The 15,216-nt window shown below is 26.6% G+C and overlaps 1 protein-coding gene across 2 annotated transcripts in view; it reads left to right on the forward strand.

The window, feature by feature from the left end:
* LOC135925839 (eukaryotic translation initiation factor 4B-like) overlaps positions 1-7,291 on the forward strand; it is a 39,112-nt gene extending 31,821 nt beyond the window's left edge. Inside the window, exons 12-18 of one of the 2 annotated variants that reach the window (XM_065461360.1) lie at positions 1,635-1,716; positions 3,908-4,031; positions 4,339-4,391; positions 5,581-5,702; positions 5,909-6,008; positions 6,186-6,366; positions 6,445-7,291. In XM_065461360.1, coding sequence (XP_065317432.1) covers positions 1,635-1,716; positions 3,908-4,031; positions 4,339-4,391; positions 5,581-5,702; positions 5,909-6,008; positions 6,186-6,366; positions 6,445-6,498 — 716 coding nt within the window. In that variant the 3' untranslated portion in view covers positions 6,499-7,291. The remainder of the gene's footprint in view (positions 1-1,634; positions 1,717-3,907; positions 4,032-4,338; positions 4,392-5,580; positions 5,703-5,908; positions 6,009-6,185; positions 6,367-6,444) is intronic. The other variant, XM_065461359.1, reaches the window with a different exon arrangement.
* The last annotated feature ends 7,925 nt before the right edge of the window (positions 7,292-15,216 follow it).

Consider the following 15,216-nt stretch of genomic DNA (forward strand, 5'->3'; position numbering starts at 1 on the left):
TTAACAAGAAAATATCTATTTTTTAAATATGTGTGACTAAAAAAACGCCACATTTTTAAATCCTTGTAACTCTAAAATGAATGCGTCATTTGTTCTTTTTATATTTTATTAATGAAGATATGGAACCATCCTCAAAATTATTTAGAATTTGATTGAGTCGCCTTTTAGAAATTTGATATCAAATATGGTCGTAGTCTATTTTTTGCAAATTAGAGTCTATTTCCACACTTCCACATGATTATCCAATCGATTTAGATTAGGGGAGTTTAAACTAACTTTAGAAGATATACAGGCCATGTGTAATGTAACCATTCACTTACTAGACATTTAATACGAGCTTTTTTATTACATATATTTAATTCTAGAGAATGGCTAGCAGCGTTGTTAAAATATCTAGATACATTTTAAACGGCATATATTTATAGTTAATTTTAGATATCTAATTTATTATTATATTAAAAATGTATAATGAAATTTTTTAAGTTTAAATGTAGTGTTGTTAAATGGCTCGATTTTAGCTTATTTATTATTATTAACATATCTAACTCAATATTTTTACCAGAAAAGTATTCCACTAGCTTTCGTTAATAGATTTATTTGACTTAGTTTTAAATGCAAGAAATTTCAATAATGAAAAAAATTGACACGTTGATAAATTTTTTCGGTTTCTAAATGTTGCTAAAGAGAATATCGCAAAATAATCGAATCCAAAATAAATTATTCCAATAGTGCCATTCATAGAACAACAGAAATGTTGACCCTTGAGAATTGCATTCTTGAATAGAAAATTAGATTAGACTTCGATTTTTATAAATAATAAAAATAATTTCTTGTTTCTGAAAATGGGTTTGAATACCATTTCCATCTTTAAATACAAGGAATTTTATTTGTAGTATCGGTAATTTTTTCAAATATGCTTTTAGAGAGTCGTCACAATCTTGAAAGAGTTGCATGACATCTCATCCATTTATATGGTTTGAATTAAGGTAACCTAATATCCCCTATTTAGAATTTGATAGGGTCAAATTTTAGAAAATTAAAGGTGCTTTTGGCAAAAAATAAAATACTCTTGGACTACGAACATTTGTCTTTTTAAAAATATTTTTCTAATCTTAAATTATAATGTAAAACGTTATTTATTAAACACAATAATACAATTATCAAAATGTATAAAATAATTAAAAAGATCTATGTTGGAACAGTCCTCCTATATTCTTATAAAGTAACAATATCTTCTTCCACTTATCGAACACAAACTTGTTTTTGTCACAAAATTTTTTCCTCCCAGACTCGCTTAAAAATTGACAAGCATGTGCTGGGGAAAATCCATTAACATTAAGGCATTTTAATTTATGTTATTCCTTTCAAATTTGAGCTGCTATATTTTTAAGATAACCTCCTAGGCCAAATCGATAGTTTTCGGCAAAAATATAGTAATTACCCAACACTGAATTATTTGGCCAAATTTCATCATTTTTCATTTCAATTTAAAAAAAACGACTTGATCAAATTCTAAAAAAAATTGAGAATGATTTATTTTTTTTAGCCGCTTTGTATCTGAATGTCAATATATTAACCATTGTTTTTTAATATGATCTTTTATTGTAGTTAATTTTTTCAATTATTAAATCTAGAGGACAATTTTATACCGGCTAATCATAGAGGCAATAATTACAGACAACAATATCATAACGACCCTTTTCTGCCACCCTATGGGTAAATTTTATATAGCATTCTTTTCATTTTTTAATTTAAAAAACTATTTTAATTTAAAAATTTCATGGTAATTAGATGAGCGCTGATATTGACCTTTTTTCTGATCCGATGATCTAAACTTAAATTTGAAGCAATTCCTAAGGCTAAATAAAAACAAAAAATCTATAAAAAAACTACTAAAAATTAAATCGAACTACCTAAACCTCTCATAATTTTTTTTCTGTATTTTTCAGGTTATTTAATTTCTTCATCTCTCAATTTTACCTCTTGATTTTGTCTTTCACCTTTTCTGTGAATTACTTACTTCACTGACTTCAGCTTTTATTTATCTTATTTTCTGAAAAAACTGCATGGTTAACATTATCAATAGCTCTGTTATAATTCACAAATGTAAAGCAGAAGGGGGTTTTGTACTTAGTTTTTCTGCATGATTATTTTTCTAAATTAATTTTTGGATCCAGTATTTTATTTTCTTGGCCTGTATATACTTATGTATTTTTGGTGTGGGTGATATGCTTTTTTCCATGCTATAGGATGTGATGGCTATAGCTCAATAAGCCTTTTCTGTGGTCTTAGTTTTTGGGTAGTTACTTAGGTAGGATTTTGATCCATCCCACTGCAGTAGTTCCGCTCTCCCATATTTTATTTAAATGAGGGCAAATAGGTAGCGATATTGTTATAGATGCTATTTATTTTTTTTGGTTTTTCTGCTGTGATATTATCTGACCCTGGAGCTTTGCTTTTTCTTAGTGTTTTTTCTTAGTCTTTGTTCTTGTTATTTCATTTATGGAGAAACCAGTCGACAGGGGGGTGGCGAGGTTTGTAAATATGTTTTGTTGGTAGAGTCTTTCCGTGAATGATAGACTATCATATAACAATCAAGCCAAAATGCCTTTTGTTAATCCTGGCCAACAATTACTTTTCCATTTCCTAAAACTTACGGAGCTGGTTCCTATTTCTGCGTCATAGTTTCCTTTCTCTCATATCCTTATCATTATCAAAGACCTTTTTCGCTATATAATCTATCTATCACTCCATAGAGTATTTTGTTTCTCTGGAAAAAAGAAAAAATAACCGTTTGTTATGTGGTGTTCGTTGCTGGATAGTCATAAACCGATTACTGACTAGTTTTTGCCTATTCACTGAAATTTTCACCTTTTAAATAATTTGTGGTAAACCCATTTTAGCTTTTCCTTATTTTCATGAATAATTTCTAATCTCAATTGATATGAACACATTCTCAATTATTTGTTAGTAACTATCAAGGCTTACATAAGAAGGCTTACATTAGATGCTTGCCCACAAACGTGTGAAGGGCTCCTCATTTTTTTTTCTCCCCTAAATTAACTATCCAGTTTGATGGATTTTTGAGGAAAACCTAGCGTAGCTCTGTTGTATCCACAACCAGAGGGCGAAAACGCTTTTATCACGTATCACGTATTCTTAATTTTGTTAAACATTTTATTTATATCATGTGAATCTATATAAATTTTAATGTTAAAATGAATGAATAATATATAAAAATAAATCATGTTTTTTGTAATTAATTTTTATTTTGGATAAGGTTGGAAAAAAAATTAAGGTGGGCAAGGTTGAGTCTGCTTTAGAAATCCTTTAAGGAATAAATAAATGAAGGCTTAATTTGATTGTATATATTTTTACATTTTCATTTTAATATTATTTCTTAAAATTATAGTTGGGTAATTACTATATTTTTAGCCGTGGGGCTTTTCTTAAAAATATAGCAGCTCAAATTTGAAAGAAACTAGTTTAAAAAAACGTCTGTTAATGAATTTTCTCCGACAGGCGCCTGAAAATTGGGCCGACATTTATCTATTACCCAACTATACATGTAATATTTTAAAAACAAATATTTGTAAAAAATTTGATTTTCGTGTCGAAAATATTGAATTAGTTTTATGTTGGGGTTAAAAAAAGTATTATTTTCGTCTATTCAAATTCACCTCCTACTCCATCTTGTTTTGAACAGATGTTCCCTCTTCTAATGTTTTTGTATATTACCAATATACATGATAATATTGCTATTACGGAATTTTATAATTTTTTTTCACTCTTAATTCAAAAATAATTAAATAAACATTGCCTTAGGCATTATTTTAATAAATTCTAACATGTTTTATATGAAACATTTTTTCGAAAATTAAAATTGTATCCTTGTTTTAAATTTCAGGAAACTGAACAATAATCCTTACATATCACGCAATGGGCCTTCTTACAATTCTCACACTTCTAGTCGTGGTTCGGAAACATCCGATAGGAAAGACAGTCTCACCAATGATAGCGCTAAATATGGGGTATATGCTGATGTTATAATATTTCCGCTTAATGTGATTCTCTTTTATCCAACTTGGAAATATTCTATTATTTTATTCAAAATTAGTAAATAAGTTAAATAATTTCCCCAAAATGTATTCTTGGCATAACATACGTTATGTCACTGCTGCCCAATTTAAAAAGGCGGGTAATTTCCACAATCATTTTGTCAGTTGATAAAAATTAAAATATATTTTACATCTTTCTAATACTTTATACAATCCCAAACAAAATAATGTGATATATTTCTTTCAAGTTTATACATCTATAATTTTCACGTTATATTAGCTGATGAGCCCTCCTCAATCCAGACATCCACCTCATTACGATAACAATCAACGGTAATTATGTGCATTTAACATTTAAACTTAATTTGATTTTTAAGGACTTATGGATTTCTTTGATTTAAATCAAATTTTGATAAATTACCCTGAAAGAAAATAACTCCTAATACTTGTAAAATTTGCTATATAGAATTGATTAAAAAATATTTTATAATGTTTTTAATATTTATGATATTTTAATACATTTTTGAATATATTTTTTAATTTAATTACCAATTATTAAAATCAAGAATTGAAGATAACAAATTAATTTATTAAAATATTTACTTAATCAAAATTATTCTAAAATAACGTAAAAATATAAAGTAAAAATTATAAAATTTTCTCTTTTCCTTTTATTGAATTATTACATTTTCGATCTCACTATTTATATACTAAAATTTACATACCATCAATAATTATTTCATATAATTGTCATTTAATTTGCTTACAATTTATGCATTTCATTTTCCTTACAAATTTTATACTCAAATTAACTATTTATCTTTAAAATTATAAATAACTTTTCTTTTTCAATACACGCATTTGACATATATATGATTTATAATTAACAAATTTAAAATATAACAATCTTAGATTATTTATTTTAATTAAATAATATTTTAACATCAACTAGAATTAATATTTATATATCAACAAAATTTGGAATATTATTTATTAAACGGGGCAGAATAGAGATTTTTTCACTTTTCATTTTAAAAATATAAATGAATTTTTATAGGAGTTTACTGTATCAAAAAAACTAATTTCATGAATATCACAAATAATTAAACTTATGCAAAATTATGTTTAATAAAATGTTTTTTTCTTAAAAAAATTATAATTATTTAAAAATAAACAAAAAAGAGGATTAATTTAATCACGTCAATGCAAACTAGTGACCCACCAAGCCCGACCATAACCCCCCACTGGGGTCCAAATTTACTCTGGTCTTGAGCCCAATTCTTGGAAATAATTTTGGTTCAGGCTATGACAAAAAAATTCGGGCTGGTCTAATGAGATTTAAGCCCGATGCAGATCTCTAATGCAAACTTTAATAAATAGAAATGAAAGATCTAAAATAAAGCATAGTATCACAAGGGAATAATATATTTTAATGAAAGTTCACGAGAATCCTCGATTTTATATTAATGTATTTTGTAAATCATTATTTGTGTCATATAATTTCTGTTTAACAAACATTCAGCTACGAACCAGCTAAATATCAGGGGGCAAGATCCATGGATTGTAGTGATCCCAAGTACCTCATTAGAATTCCTCCTTCCAATACTTATGGTCCGCTATCTAACCAGAGGCGACAAAGCGCAGGTTCGAAACTTATCTTTTGAACTATTTAAAAAATATTTGCGTTTTTATTATTCATTCTCATCCATCCAATGGTTGGAATTACATCTGACTATGGACCGTTGGTTAGTTTAAATTTAGTGGGATGTAATATTGCATAGAATTGCAATTGTTTTATGAACCTTCGTGATCAATAGTCAGGATAAAATTCATTATGATTTTTTATATAGATCCACGTGGCGCCTCACGTAACTTTTATCCTTCTGAGAGGCATTATGAAAACGAGGAAGATCAAAATTATCCAACAAATGGTAGTGGTGGAATGAATAGGTTATTAAATTTAATAATTATTTTCTGTGCATGCAAATGACCAACTTAATTTTTTGAGTATGTTGTTATAAATTGGCGCATAACTTTTCACTAGTTTCAAATTTGTAGCATTTTTATAGTAGATGATTCTTGTTAAAATGATAAAAGAAAATACAAATCATATAATGCATAACTTAGACAAAGGCTTCCTAACAACAGCTCTAATAAAAAAAGAGGCGGAGGTAATTACTCTAATCAAGCATTTAACTCTAAGGATTTTGTGTTTCGTCGAAATGATGATGAGGTGAATGGCAGGTCGGTATCTCAACAACACACACAGCAGCAGACCCAACAAAGGAGAGAAGAAGAAAGGAGCGATGTAATATTTTTATACAAATTCATTTTTATATTTTTACTCTCTTGATAACATCTTTTATTCCTAAAATTATTATTTTAGGCTCCTTTTTACAAAAATCAATTTCAAACATTGGACACATTGGATGATGAATGAAAAAGTCTTCTTATTGCGAGAACAGAACGAAATATGATTATTTTATGAATTTTATTTGAAGAAATTTGACATAATTGTTTTTTTAAAAATATTTTAATTTTTGTTAAAATCTGCCCCTATTTCTATCCCGCGCATTTTTTTTTCTACCTTTGGAAATATTTTATTATGCAACTTCTATTTAATTTTCTTTGACTTATGTTCATTAATTTAAACAACTTATTATTTGGTTACGATGAATTTTGAGATCTAAATTTCATTTTCTATATTAATCTATATTTACATAAGGTTTCTAAATGGTATTATTATTATACCTTATTACTAAAAATAATTAATTAAGCACGAGCCTAAAAACATTGTCTTTTTTATTTAAGTTTTTACCCTCACCCTTCCCCCGCCACATCTTTATAAAAAAAACTATCTTGTTATGACGCAATTAATTTGCTTTTATGGTATAAAAGCATTTATTTTGCTTCTAAGCTTCCTAATTATAATTAATAAAAATTCAAAATACGAATTTTAAGATATTATATCCCATTTAAACAAAATTAAAATATGTATTGTATACATCGTTGGAAAATTGTCTTTTTGAAATTGATATTCTACCTATCATATTTATATATAAAATTTAACCCCTCAACTAACTTATTATTTGATCTACACAATTATATAAATATCATTGAGAAATATTTAATTTTTATATTGATAATTATTTTATCTCTCTCATCTAAAAAATTTATAGAAGTTAAGTCGGTCAATATTATCTTTATAAATTATTATTTCAAAATATTACGATTTTTTCAGGCTTTTAAATGTAATTTTATTTCAGAGTAAAATTATTATTTTGATATAAAATATGGAATACATATTTTTAAATAATATTATTTAATAAAATTATTATATCATTTTTTTTTATTAAAATGAAATATATAAAGTAATGAATATATAGAATAACTTATATAACAAATCATTTTTGTTTGAAAATAAATAAAAATTATATTTGAACAATATAAAATTTATTACCCTCCCCTCCTCCCAATTCATTGAAGGGATTGAAATTATACATTGGTTTAAATGAAAAATAATAAATTATTATAGGTTTTGAAATATCCTTAAACATGTATAAAAAGTTTTAAAATAATTTTTTCATTTCCACCAAAACTAGCTGAGGAAAAAATATTTATTACAAATAAATTCACAATTTTATTACAATATTTTCGAGACTACTTATTTTCAGGGAGCCGAACCTTTATTTATAATGGTTCAGTTTGTTTAGGGTTCAGTGTTGAAAAAATTATAATGGCTACGGTTTGATTATGGTTCTTAAGAAAGATTTTATAAAGTTTTGATTCGGTTCTGCTAATTGTAATGGTTCATTACGATTAGAAATTATTTTTATTGAAGTGACACCATCATATAATCATTTTAATTATAAATATTATTTAATAAAATTTTTGCCATCACGTAAGTTAATAATATTGTTTATTTATAAAATAGATGAAATTAATTTATTTTTATTATAACTGAATAATATAAATATATTATTTGAACGTATAAGTAATACATTTTCTTAGTGTTATAGTAACTAGTTAAATTTTTTCTAGAAAAATAACTAACTATTAAAATTATAATACTTTATCTATATTCTATGTAAAAAAATAAAAGAATGTATTTAGGATTGGTCGGTGGGGCTTAATGACCCATGTATTTTTTGGATCGACAAATTTTGATTGATATTGTTTGTCGTAGGTAGGAGCCTTTTTTGGATCACCTGTGATTATACGTAAGCTTTGTCTTATTGTTTTGAATAATTTTAGCGCTTGGTGTCCAAATGATCCACAGGTATCTGAAACTACCGGAACAAACAAAAGATTATTAAGGTGGGTCTATTTATTTGTTTTTGTATTTTCAGCTTTCGTGATAGAGCTGAAATAAAAAGATCTGGCAAAACTATTTACACATGTATAATTCCAAGCGAGGGGTATACCTTGTTCCAAGAGACTAGCGTCATTCCATCAGGTCAGAAGCCAGAGGGTTCCAGTGTAGAAGGAATATTTGCGGATTTCAAAATTCTATTGATGATCGAATTGATGGCAAAGTGCCTGGATAATTTGCCTTTTGAAAAATGACAGTATGGGGGGATGTCTAAGGCTATCGATATGAGTTTCACAAGCAGGATTGCCATGTCTCCTACCATCAGCGGGGAGACTAGCAATTTTTTAATTTACACGCAGACATCCTACTTTCGGAAAACTACCGCAATATTTTAATTTCTCCTCCACAATTTTGTTTAGCATTTTAACGTTTTTTTAATATATAAATAATTGAGACAAATTGATTATTTTTAAATAAAACATGTCTAGTTTATTAATTTTTCTATACTGTTTTATTTATTTATTTTTTTAGCTTTCACCTTTTCTGGTGATAAGCTCCTTCACTTATCTATTATATTATTAATATTGCTATCTATTTTTATCTTGGTATTCCTGATCAATTTCATTTGTATCCATCACCGTGTATCACAAGGCCAAAGTATCTTGATCTCCCCCACCGGTGCATCAAATTAATATCGACCAGATATCCCACCTGAGTATTCCTCACACTGAATTATCAAATCTACAGATATCCCAATCCTGATCTCCCACTGGTATCAATACCGTTGGATCTCCCACCGGAGTATCGTTATCAAGTCCATTGTAACTTGGTAGACAGACATTGAGCTTGAGGTCCCCGAGGTCACCATCATCCTAGCTCTGGCCAAGAAATCGTTATCATCTGACCCACGAGTTCAGCTGGCCGTCTTTTTTGGTTTATTGGACAAGTATCCTAGCACCCGGCTGTCCAAGCCTGTCGGTGACCGGGGTGACATTTCTCAGCTCAGAAATTTATCATATGTCTAAAGCCCGACACTATCGAAGAAAAACCCGAAAATTTTTTAGATCCTTCCCAGTATTGAACCTGGGACCTTTGGTTTACAAGCCTTCATATTTTTATCCAATAATAAATCAACATCATTCATTTCATTCATATTTTATCATTTGCAATGTGTTTGTGTATAACATTATAGGGCTTGGCGCTTAATTATCACGTTCAGGTTAAATTAAATAAATAATATACTTATTTCAAACTGTTAATTATTTTATTTATTATAGTTCAATCATATTATTAATAATACAGATACAACTATATGTCCGGAAATTATATACACCTATCATGTAGTTCAACATTCAAAGAGCTATCTATCGTCACAATGTAGGTCTAATCTTTTTCCCTTAATATTTAACGACTCCGATATAAGTGCAAACTTTACTTGTCGTAGAACAAAAATAAGCAAGGGTATCACAAATGTTTCAGGACCTGAATCCAAGAGGTCAATTATTGACGATTTAAAAGGTCGACATCCATATGCAATTTTAACAGATGCATCTAATAAGGGAAATATTAAACCATTTCCTTTGATCCTTCTTTATTTAAACAAGAATAAGGGCATTTCAATAAAACTGTTAAAAAAAATTTCCTCGGATAAAATCCAACGATATAGCCAGTGGCGTCACTAGGGGGGGCGCAGGGGCTCAAGCCCCTTGAAAAATTTGAATAGCCCCCTGAAGCAAAGAAAATTTTTTTTTAATAGTTCCTTAATATCCCCTTAAACTAAAAAGAACTTTTTTTGATTGTCCCATGTTTATTATATTTCTATTAAGTAATATATAGATTTAATTTTATTATTTAAAAATTAATAAGACTATCTAAATTTTATTAGATTAGATTAATACATATAAATTATATTTTCACTATGTCAGCTTGCAATCAAATTCTTTGTTAAAAATAAAATATCAATACCATGCATAATGTTTAAATATCAATTTAGCATTAACAGTTGAAGTTTAATTGATTTTTATTAATTAAATTATTATATAACCCTAATTAAATAAATATAAAGATTTATTAATTGAAAATTAACAAATTTAATATTGTAAGCCGAGTTTAAAATCACTATTTAAATAAAATGACTTTGCGATTTAAAAATTTAAGCATTAAAGACTTTATGAAAAAAATTAAAGATAAAACTAGCAATAATCTTGAGGACCAAAGAAGAGGATTCAATAATAAAGCTGGTGATGAACAAAGTATATTTTATACAGTTTTTAAAATTCAAACTTTGATTTAGTTGAAAGACGATTAATTGTAGTTTTAAAAGATATAAATATTGAAAACAAAAATGTTAAAAGAAAGAAAATAGGTAAATAAATTTATATATAAGTCTGTGTCCAAAATGTTTTGAAAAATCCTTAAAATTTTCACAAATTAATAACAAAACACTCTTGACATTTAAGTTTTAAAAAATAAAAATTTATTAGTTAATTATCTATTTTAATGGAAGGTTTCTTTTTCACTTGATCATAATTGAAGTTATATGTTTTTCCTATTTCCTCCCAAATTTGCCTAATTTCTATAGAATTTCTATTTAAGTCATTTTTCACCAGAGCATTAAACAATATTGATTTCTTTAGTTTTCAAGTTAAGCAAAAATTGCTTTACAATATATTTTCACCTTTCAGGAGCAGGACACTAGAAATGAAAATTTTTTTAAAAATTTTTCTATTATAATCACATAAGGTGATGTCAAAATATTAGTTAAATAAAACATAGTAAATATTTTCTATATAAATAGTCAATATCTTAAAAATTCATGCACTATTATTCTTTTTACATTCATAAAGATAATATTGGCTAAATTGTTTACTTAATCATTCTTTCATAATTTGATAATTATAGATTTATTTGTTTATCCTAACTTAATAATAAACTATATTTTAATAAAAATGCTAAATAAATTTTAATAGTTTGCTTATTTATATATATAATATTTCTATTTTTTTGCAAAAATCAGATTCGGACATTTCAACAACATTGGCTCTTATTGAGTCTCTTATCAGTTCTTTGTCAAATTTAAGAAATAATTCGTATTTTTCTTCATTATTTACCGAAGTAAATAAATTTTGCAATTTATATAATATAAAAATAAGAAATAAAAGAGCAAATATACCTTCTACCATTTTGAATAATTATATTCAAATAGATGTTATTGTTTCTTCAACTTTTTATAAGTGTCATGTCTTTTATCCAATTTTGGATATTATGATAAATGAATTAAAAAAGAGATTTTGCCAAGAAAACATAGATATTTTAATAGCTATAAATGCTTTACATCCCTCCTCCCCCCTTTTTTTAAATAATGATATCATTAAACCATTTATCTTACATTATAATCTTCCTGATCCAATGGAAGAATACATAATATTAAAGGCTTATATTTTAACCTATAATAAAAAACACGAATCTACGTGTAAATCAATAATAGATTTGATAAAAATCTTACCCATATATATATTCCCTCCTATATTTAATTGCCTTAAAATTGCGTTAACTATACCTTTTAATTCCTGCTCATGTGAAAGATCGTTTTCAGCATTAAAACGGGTGAAAACATATCTTCGATCGACAATGGGTCAGGAACGATTAAATTCGTTGGCTCTATTGAGCATAGAAAAAAATATTTTTAATATCATTCCTATAGATCACATTATAGATGAATATGCAATAATGACTAGCCGGCGTAGAGAACTTATTTTATAAATAAATTAACCTTATAATTTTTGAAACGCAATTTTAGGCGTTAGTATCTGCGAGTAAATATATCGTTTAATATTTATTTTATAAATTTTTTTTCATATCCAAAATTAGCTAAAAGACATGGTGCTCATAAAAAATTCTTTTTGAGATAGGAAAAAATCAGAAAAAAACAGTAAATGCTTTCTTTTGATATGACCAAAGTTTCTGAAAAATAATTAAAAATATTTGAATACATTGACAATACAATAATATATACGATCTTAATTGCTTTCATCATATCACTACTTATTTTCTAGCTCCCAAATTATTTATTTCTAATTTGGCACACTTAAATTGTAAATAACTCAAGGCTTCAATATATTTGCATAATTTCTTACAAACATAATTTCTTCCAAGATTTTAGGTGTTTTTGCTTTATCAATATATCTAACATACTAGATTTTGATATTAGTTAACATCGTGTATGTCATGGCTATGACTGCAAATTAACCAGCATCTATTATTTGTGTGGCTATGTAATTTAAGATTATTACTACAGCTGCTGAGAGCATATGATTGCATAATTAAGATGAGCAACAATGATCAACTGTCCAGTAGTTTATATAGGATTAAAAATGGAAGATAATCTTAGAAATTTAATATCTCACAATAATTTTCTCGATTACTTATCTAGCTTCCATCATGTCATCTAAGAGGAAGCTCTAACCACCATATAGTTTTATGATTTGGATTGGTCGTTTATATTCTCTTCTTCAAGAATTGTTGATTTGGTTAGGCCTATAAATTTTTCCTTATAAGTCCATTCTATAAAACTTTGTCTAAAATGGTAAGAGAGAGTTATATTAGTTTCATGACCTTTTGTTAATGTTAGTTGCTTAGAATTATATTGCCTTATGATGTTTTTAAAAACATTAACAATTGAGGCATATGTATGAATTAATTAATCGGTTTTATCACTTGTAATTCTTTAGACGCGAAATTTTTTATATCAGCAATTTAAAATACTTTATACTGTAGTAAATCGATTTTGTATTGAAAAATTTGTAGAAATATATTGTTTTAATTATTTATATTCTAGTTTTAATTATTTATATTCTAGTCTTAATGATATTTATATTCTAGTCTTAATGATATTTATATTCTAGTCTTAATGATCAATATTCTAGTCTTAATTATTTATATTCTAGTTTATTTTGTACGTATAATATAATAAAAAACAAAATATGAAAATAAGAATAATCCTTCAAGAGTTTAGTAATTTTTAAAAATATATTAATATATAACCCGGCCCGCCCTCCAAAAAATTTTTTTAGTTGAGCCCCCTGAGATTGTAAAGGCTAGCGACGCCCCTGGTTATGACCTTGGAACAGAAATCATTTGATGGTTTTTGTAATTTAATAAATATATTAAAAATACCTATAAAGATTGATGTCTTGAAGGATTTTGTAATTCTCTATTTTTTATGATTCGCCAGAATACGTATAGTTAGATGGTCTAAAAGCAGAGGAGAATTGGGTGAAATTTTTCGTAATAACTATAAATCCCCATGCTTGGAAAAAATATGTAGGTATGTTTACTCCTTATCTCATTTTAATACCTCATCGGAGCGCATTTTTAGCCTGATGAGGACTGCCCGGAGAAAGAAATCGGATTGCTCTAACAACATTAGAAGCCGAGCTAATGGTTAAATAAAATTATAATAGGTCATGCCAGCAATTTTATGAATATCTCAATAACGATGGTATACGTTTGGTTCCATTATTTAAATCTCAAATAAATATAATTAATATTATAACAATTTATTTTTCCATTTTTTTTTATATTATATAAAATCTTATTTATACATTCGCATAAAATAAATATAATTTTTACATTGTAAAATTAAAATCGTTTGTTTTTATAAAAATTTATCTTGTTTGGATCGTTGGTTTATATTAATATATTTTTATATATCAAGATGTTACAAAAATAGATAACGATTTTATTTTAAAAAATAGTTACTTATTTTATTTTAAAAAATAGTTACTTATTATATTTTAAAAAATAGTTATCAAATTTGTATATAAAGTAATTATAAAAAATAACAGGCGGAAAACTAAGTCAATTAAAAATCCCGGCCGAAGGCCCGTAAAAATTTTTTTTTAGTAATTTTTATTTCTACCGCAATTTTAATATTTCTCCCGCAAAATACCAAATTTCTCCCGCATAATATTATTTATTTAATTTAACCTGAACTTGATAATTGAGCGCCAAGCCCTATAATGCAAACACATTAAAAATGATAAAATATGAATGAAATTAATGATGTTGATTTATTATTGGATAAAAATAAAAAAGGATAGAAAGAAATTTACAAACTAGACATGTTTTATTTAAAATTTATTTAAAAATAATCAATTTGTCTCAATTTTTATATTAATTTTAACCTTGAAGAGGCTCTTCTAATAGAAACTTGTGTTGGGGGAACCACAAGTACTATAAGAGTAGTTAATATTATTTTGGATATTCAATTTCCTTAAATCCCAATATATAAAAACAGATGATTTTTTAGATTAATTAAATCAACTAAATCAAAATTGGTTGTTTAGATATTTTGCATACTAAAATATAGGAACCCTAATACTATATGAAGCAATTTGTGGATCAATTTAAGTCGCGAAAAATTAATATATACTTATGATATTAAACATATTTTGATCATTTAATAATTATATTATAGATATTGATGTAGATGTGGTAAAATATGCACACCACAAGGAAAAGAATGTAATTAAAATTATTTATTTTATTTTGGCTGAAACAGGATTAACTTTTTCTTATTTACAGTTCAGATATTTATAACGGTTTAGTGGTTCATTCTGGATCCCTGCTTATTTCAAAATATAAAATCTGATAAAAAGTTTGGGTCAGACAAAAATTTATTTTATCTTGATATTGATATTTCAAGGTTTGCATCCAGGGTTGCCAGGTCAAAATTTTCAAATTGTGGGAGAAATTCGGTATTTTGTGGGAGTAATATAAAAATTGTGGGAGAAATATGAAATTGCTAAAAAAAAAAATTTTGCAGGCGCGGCCTGCGGCCGGGAT

This window comes from Gordionus sp. m RMFG-2023, chromosome 3 (assembly GCF_954871325.1).
Source record: "Gordionus sp. m RMFG-2023 chromosome 3, tfGorSpeb1-WG-v2, whole genome shotgun sequence".
Lineage (NCBI taxonomy): Eukaryota > Metazoa > Nematomorpha > Gordioida > Chordodea > Parachordodidae > Gordionus > Gordionus sp. m RMFG-2023.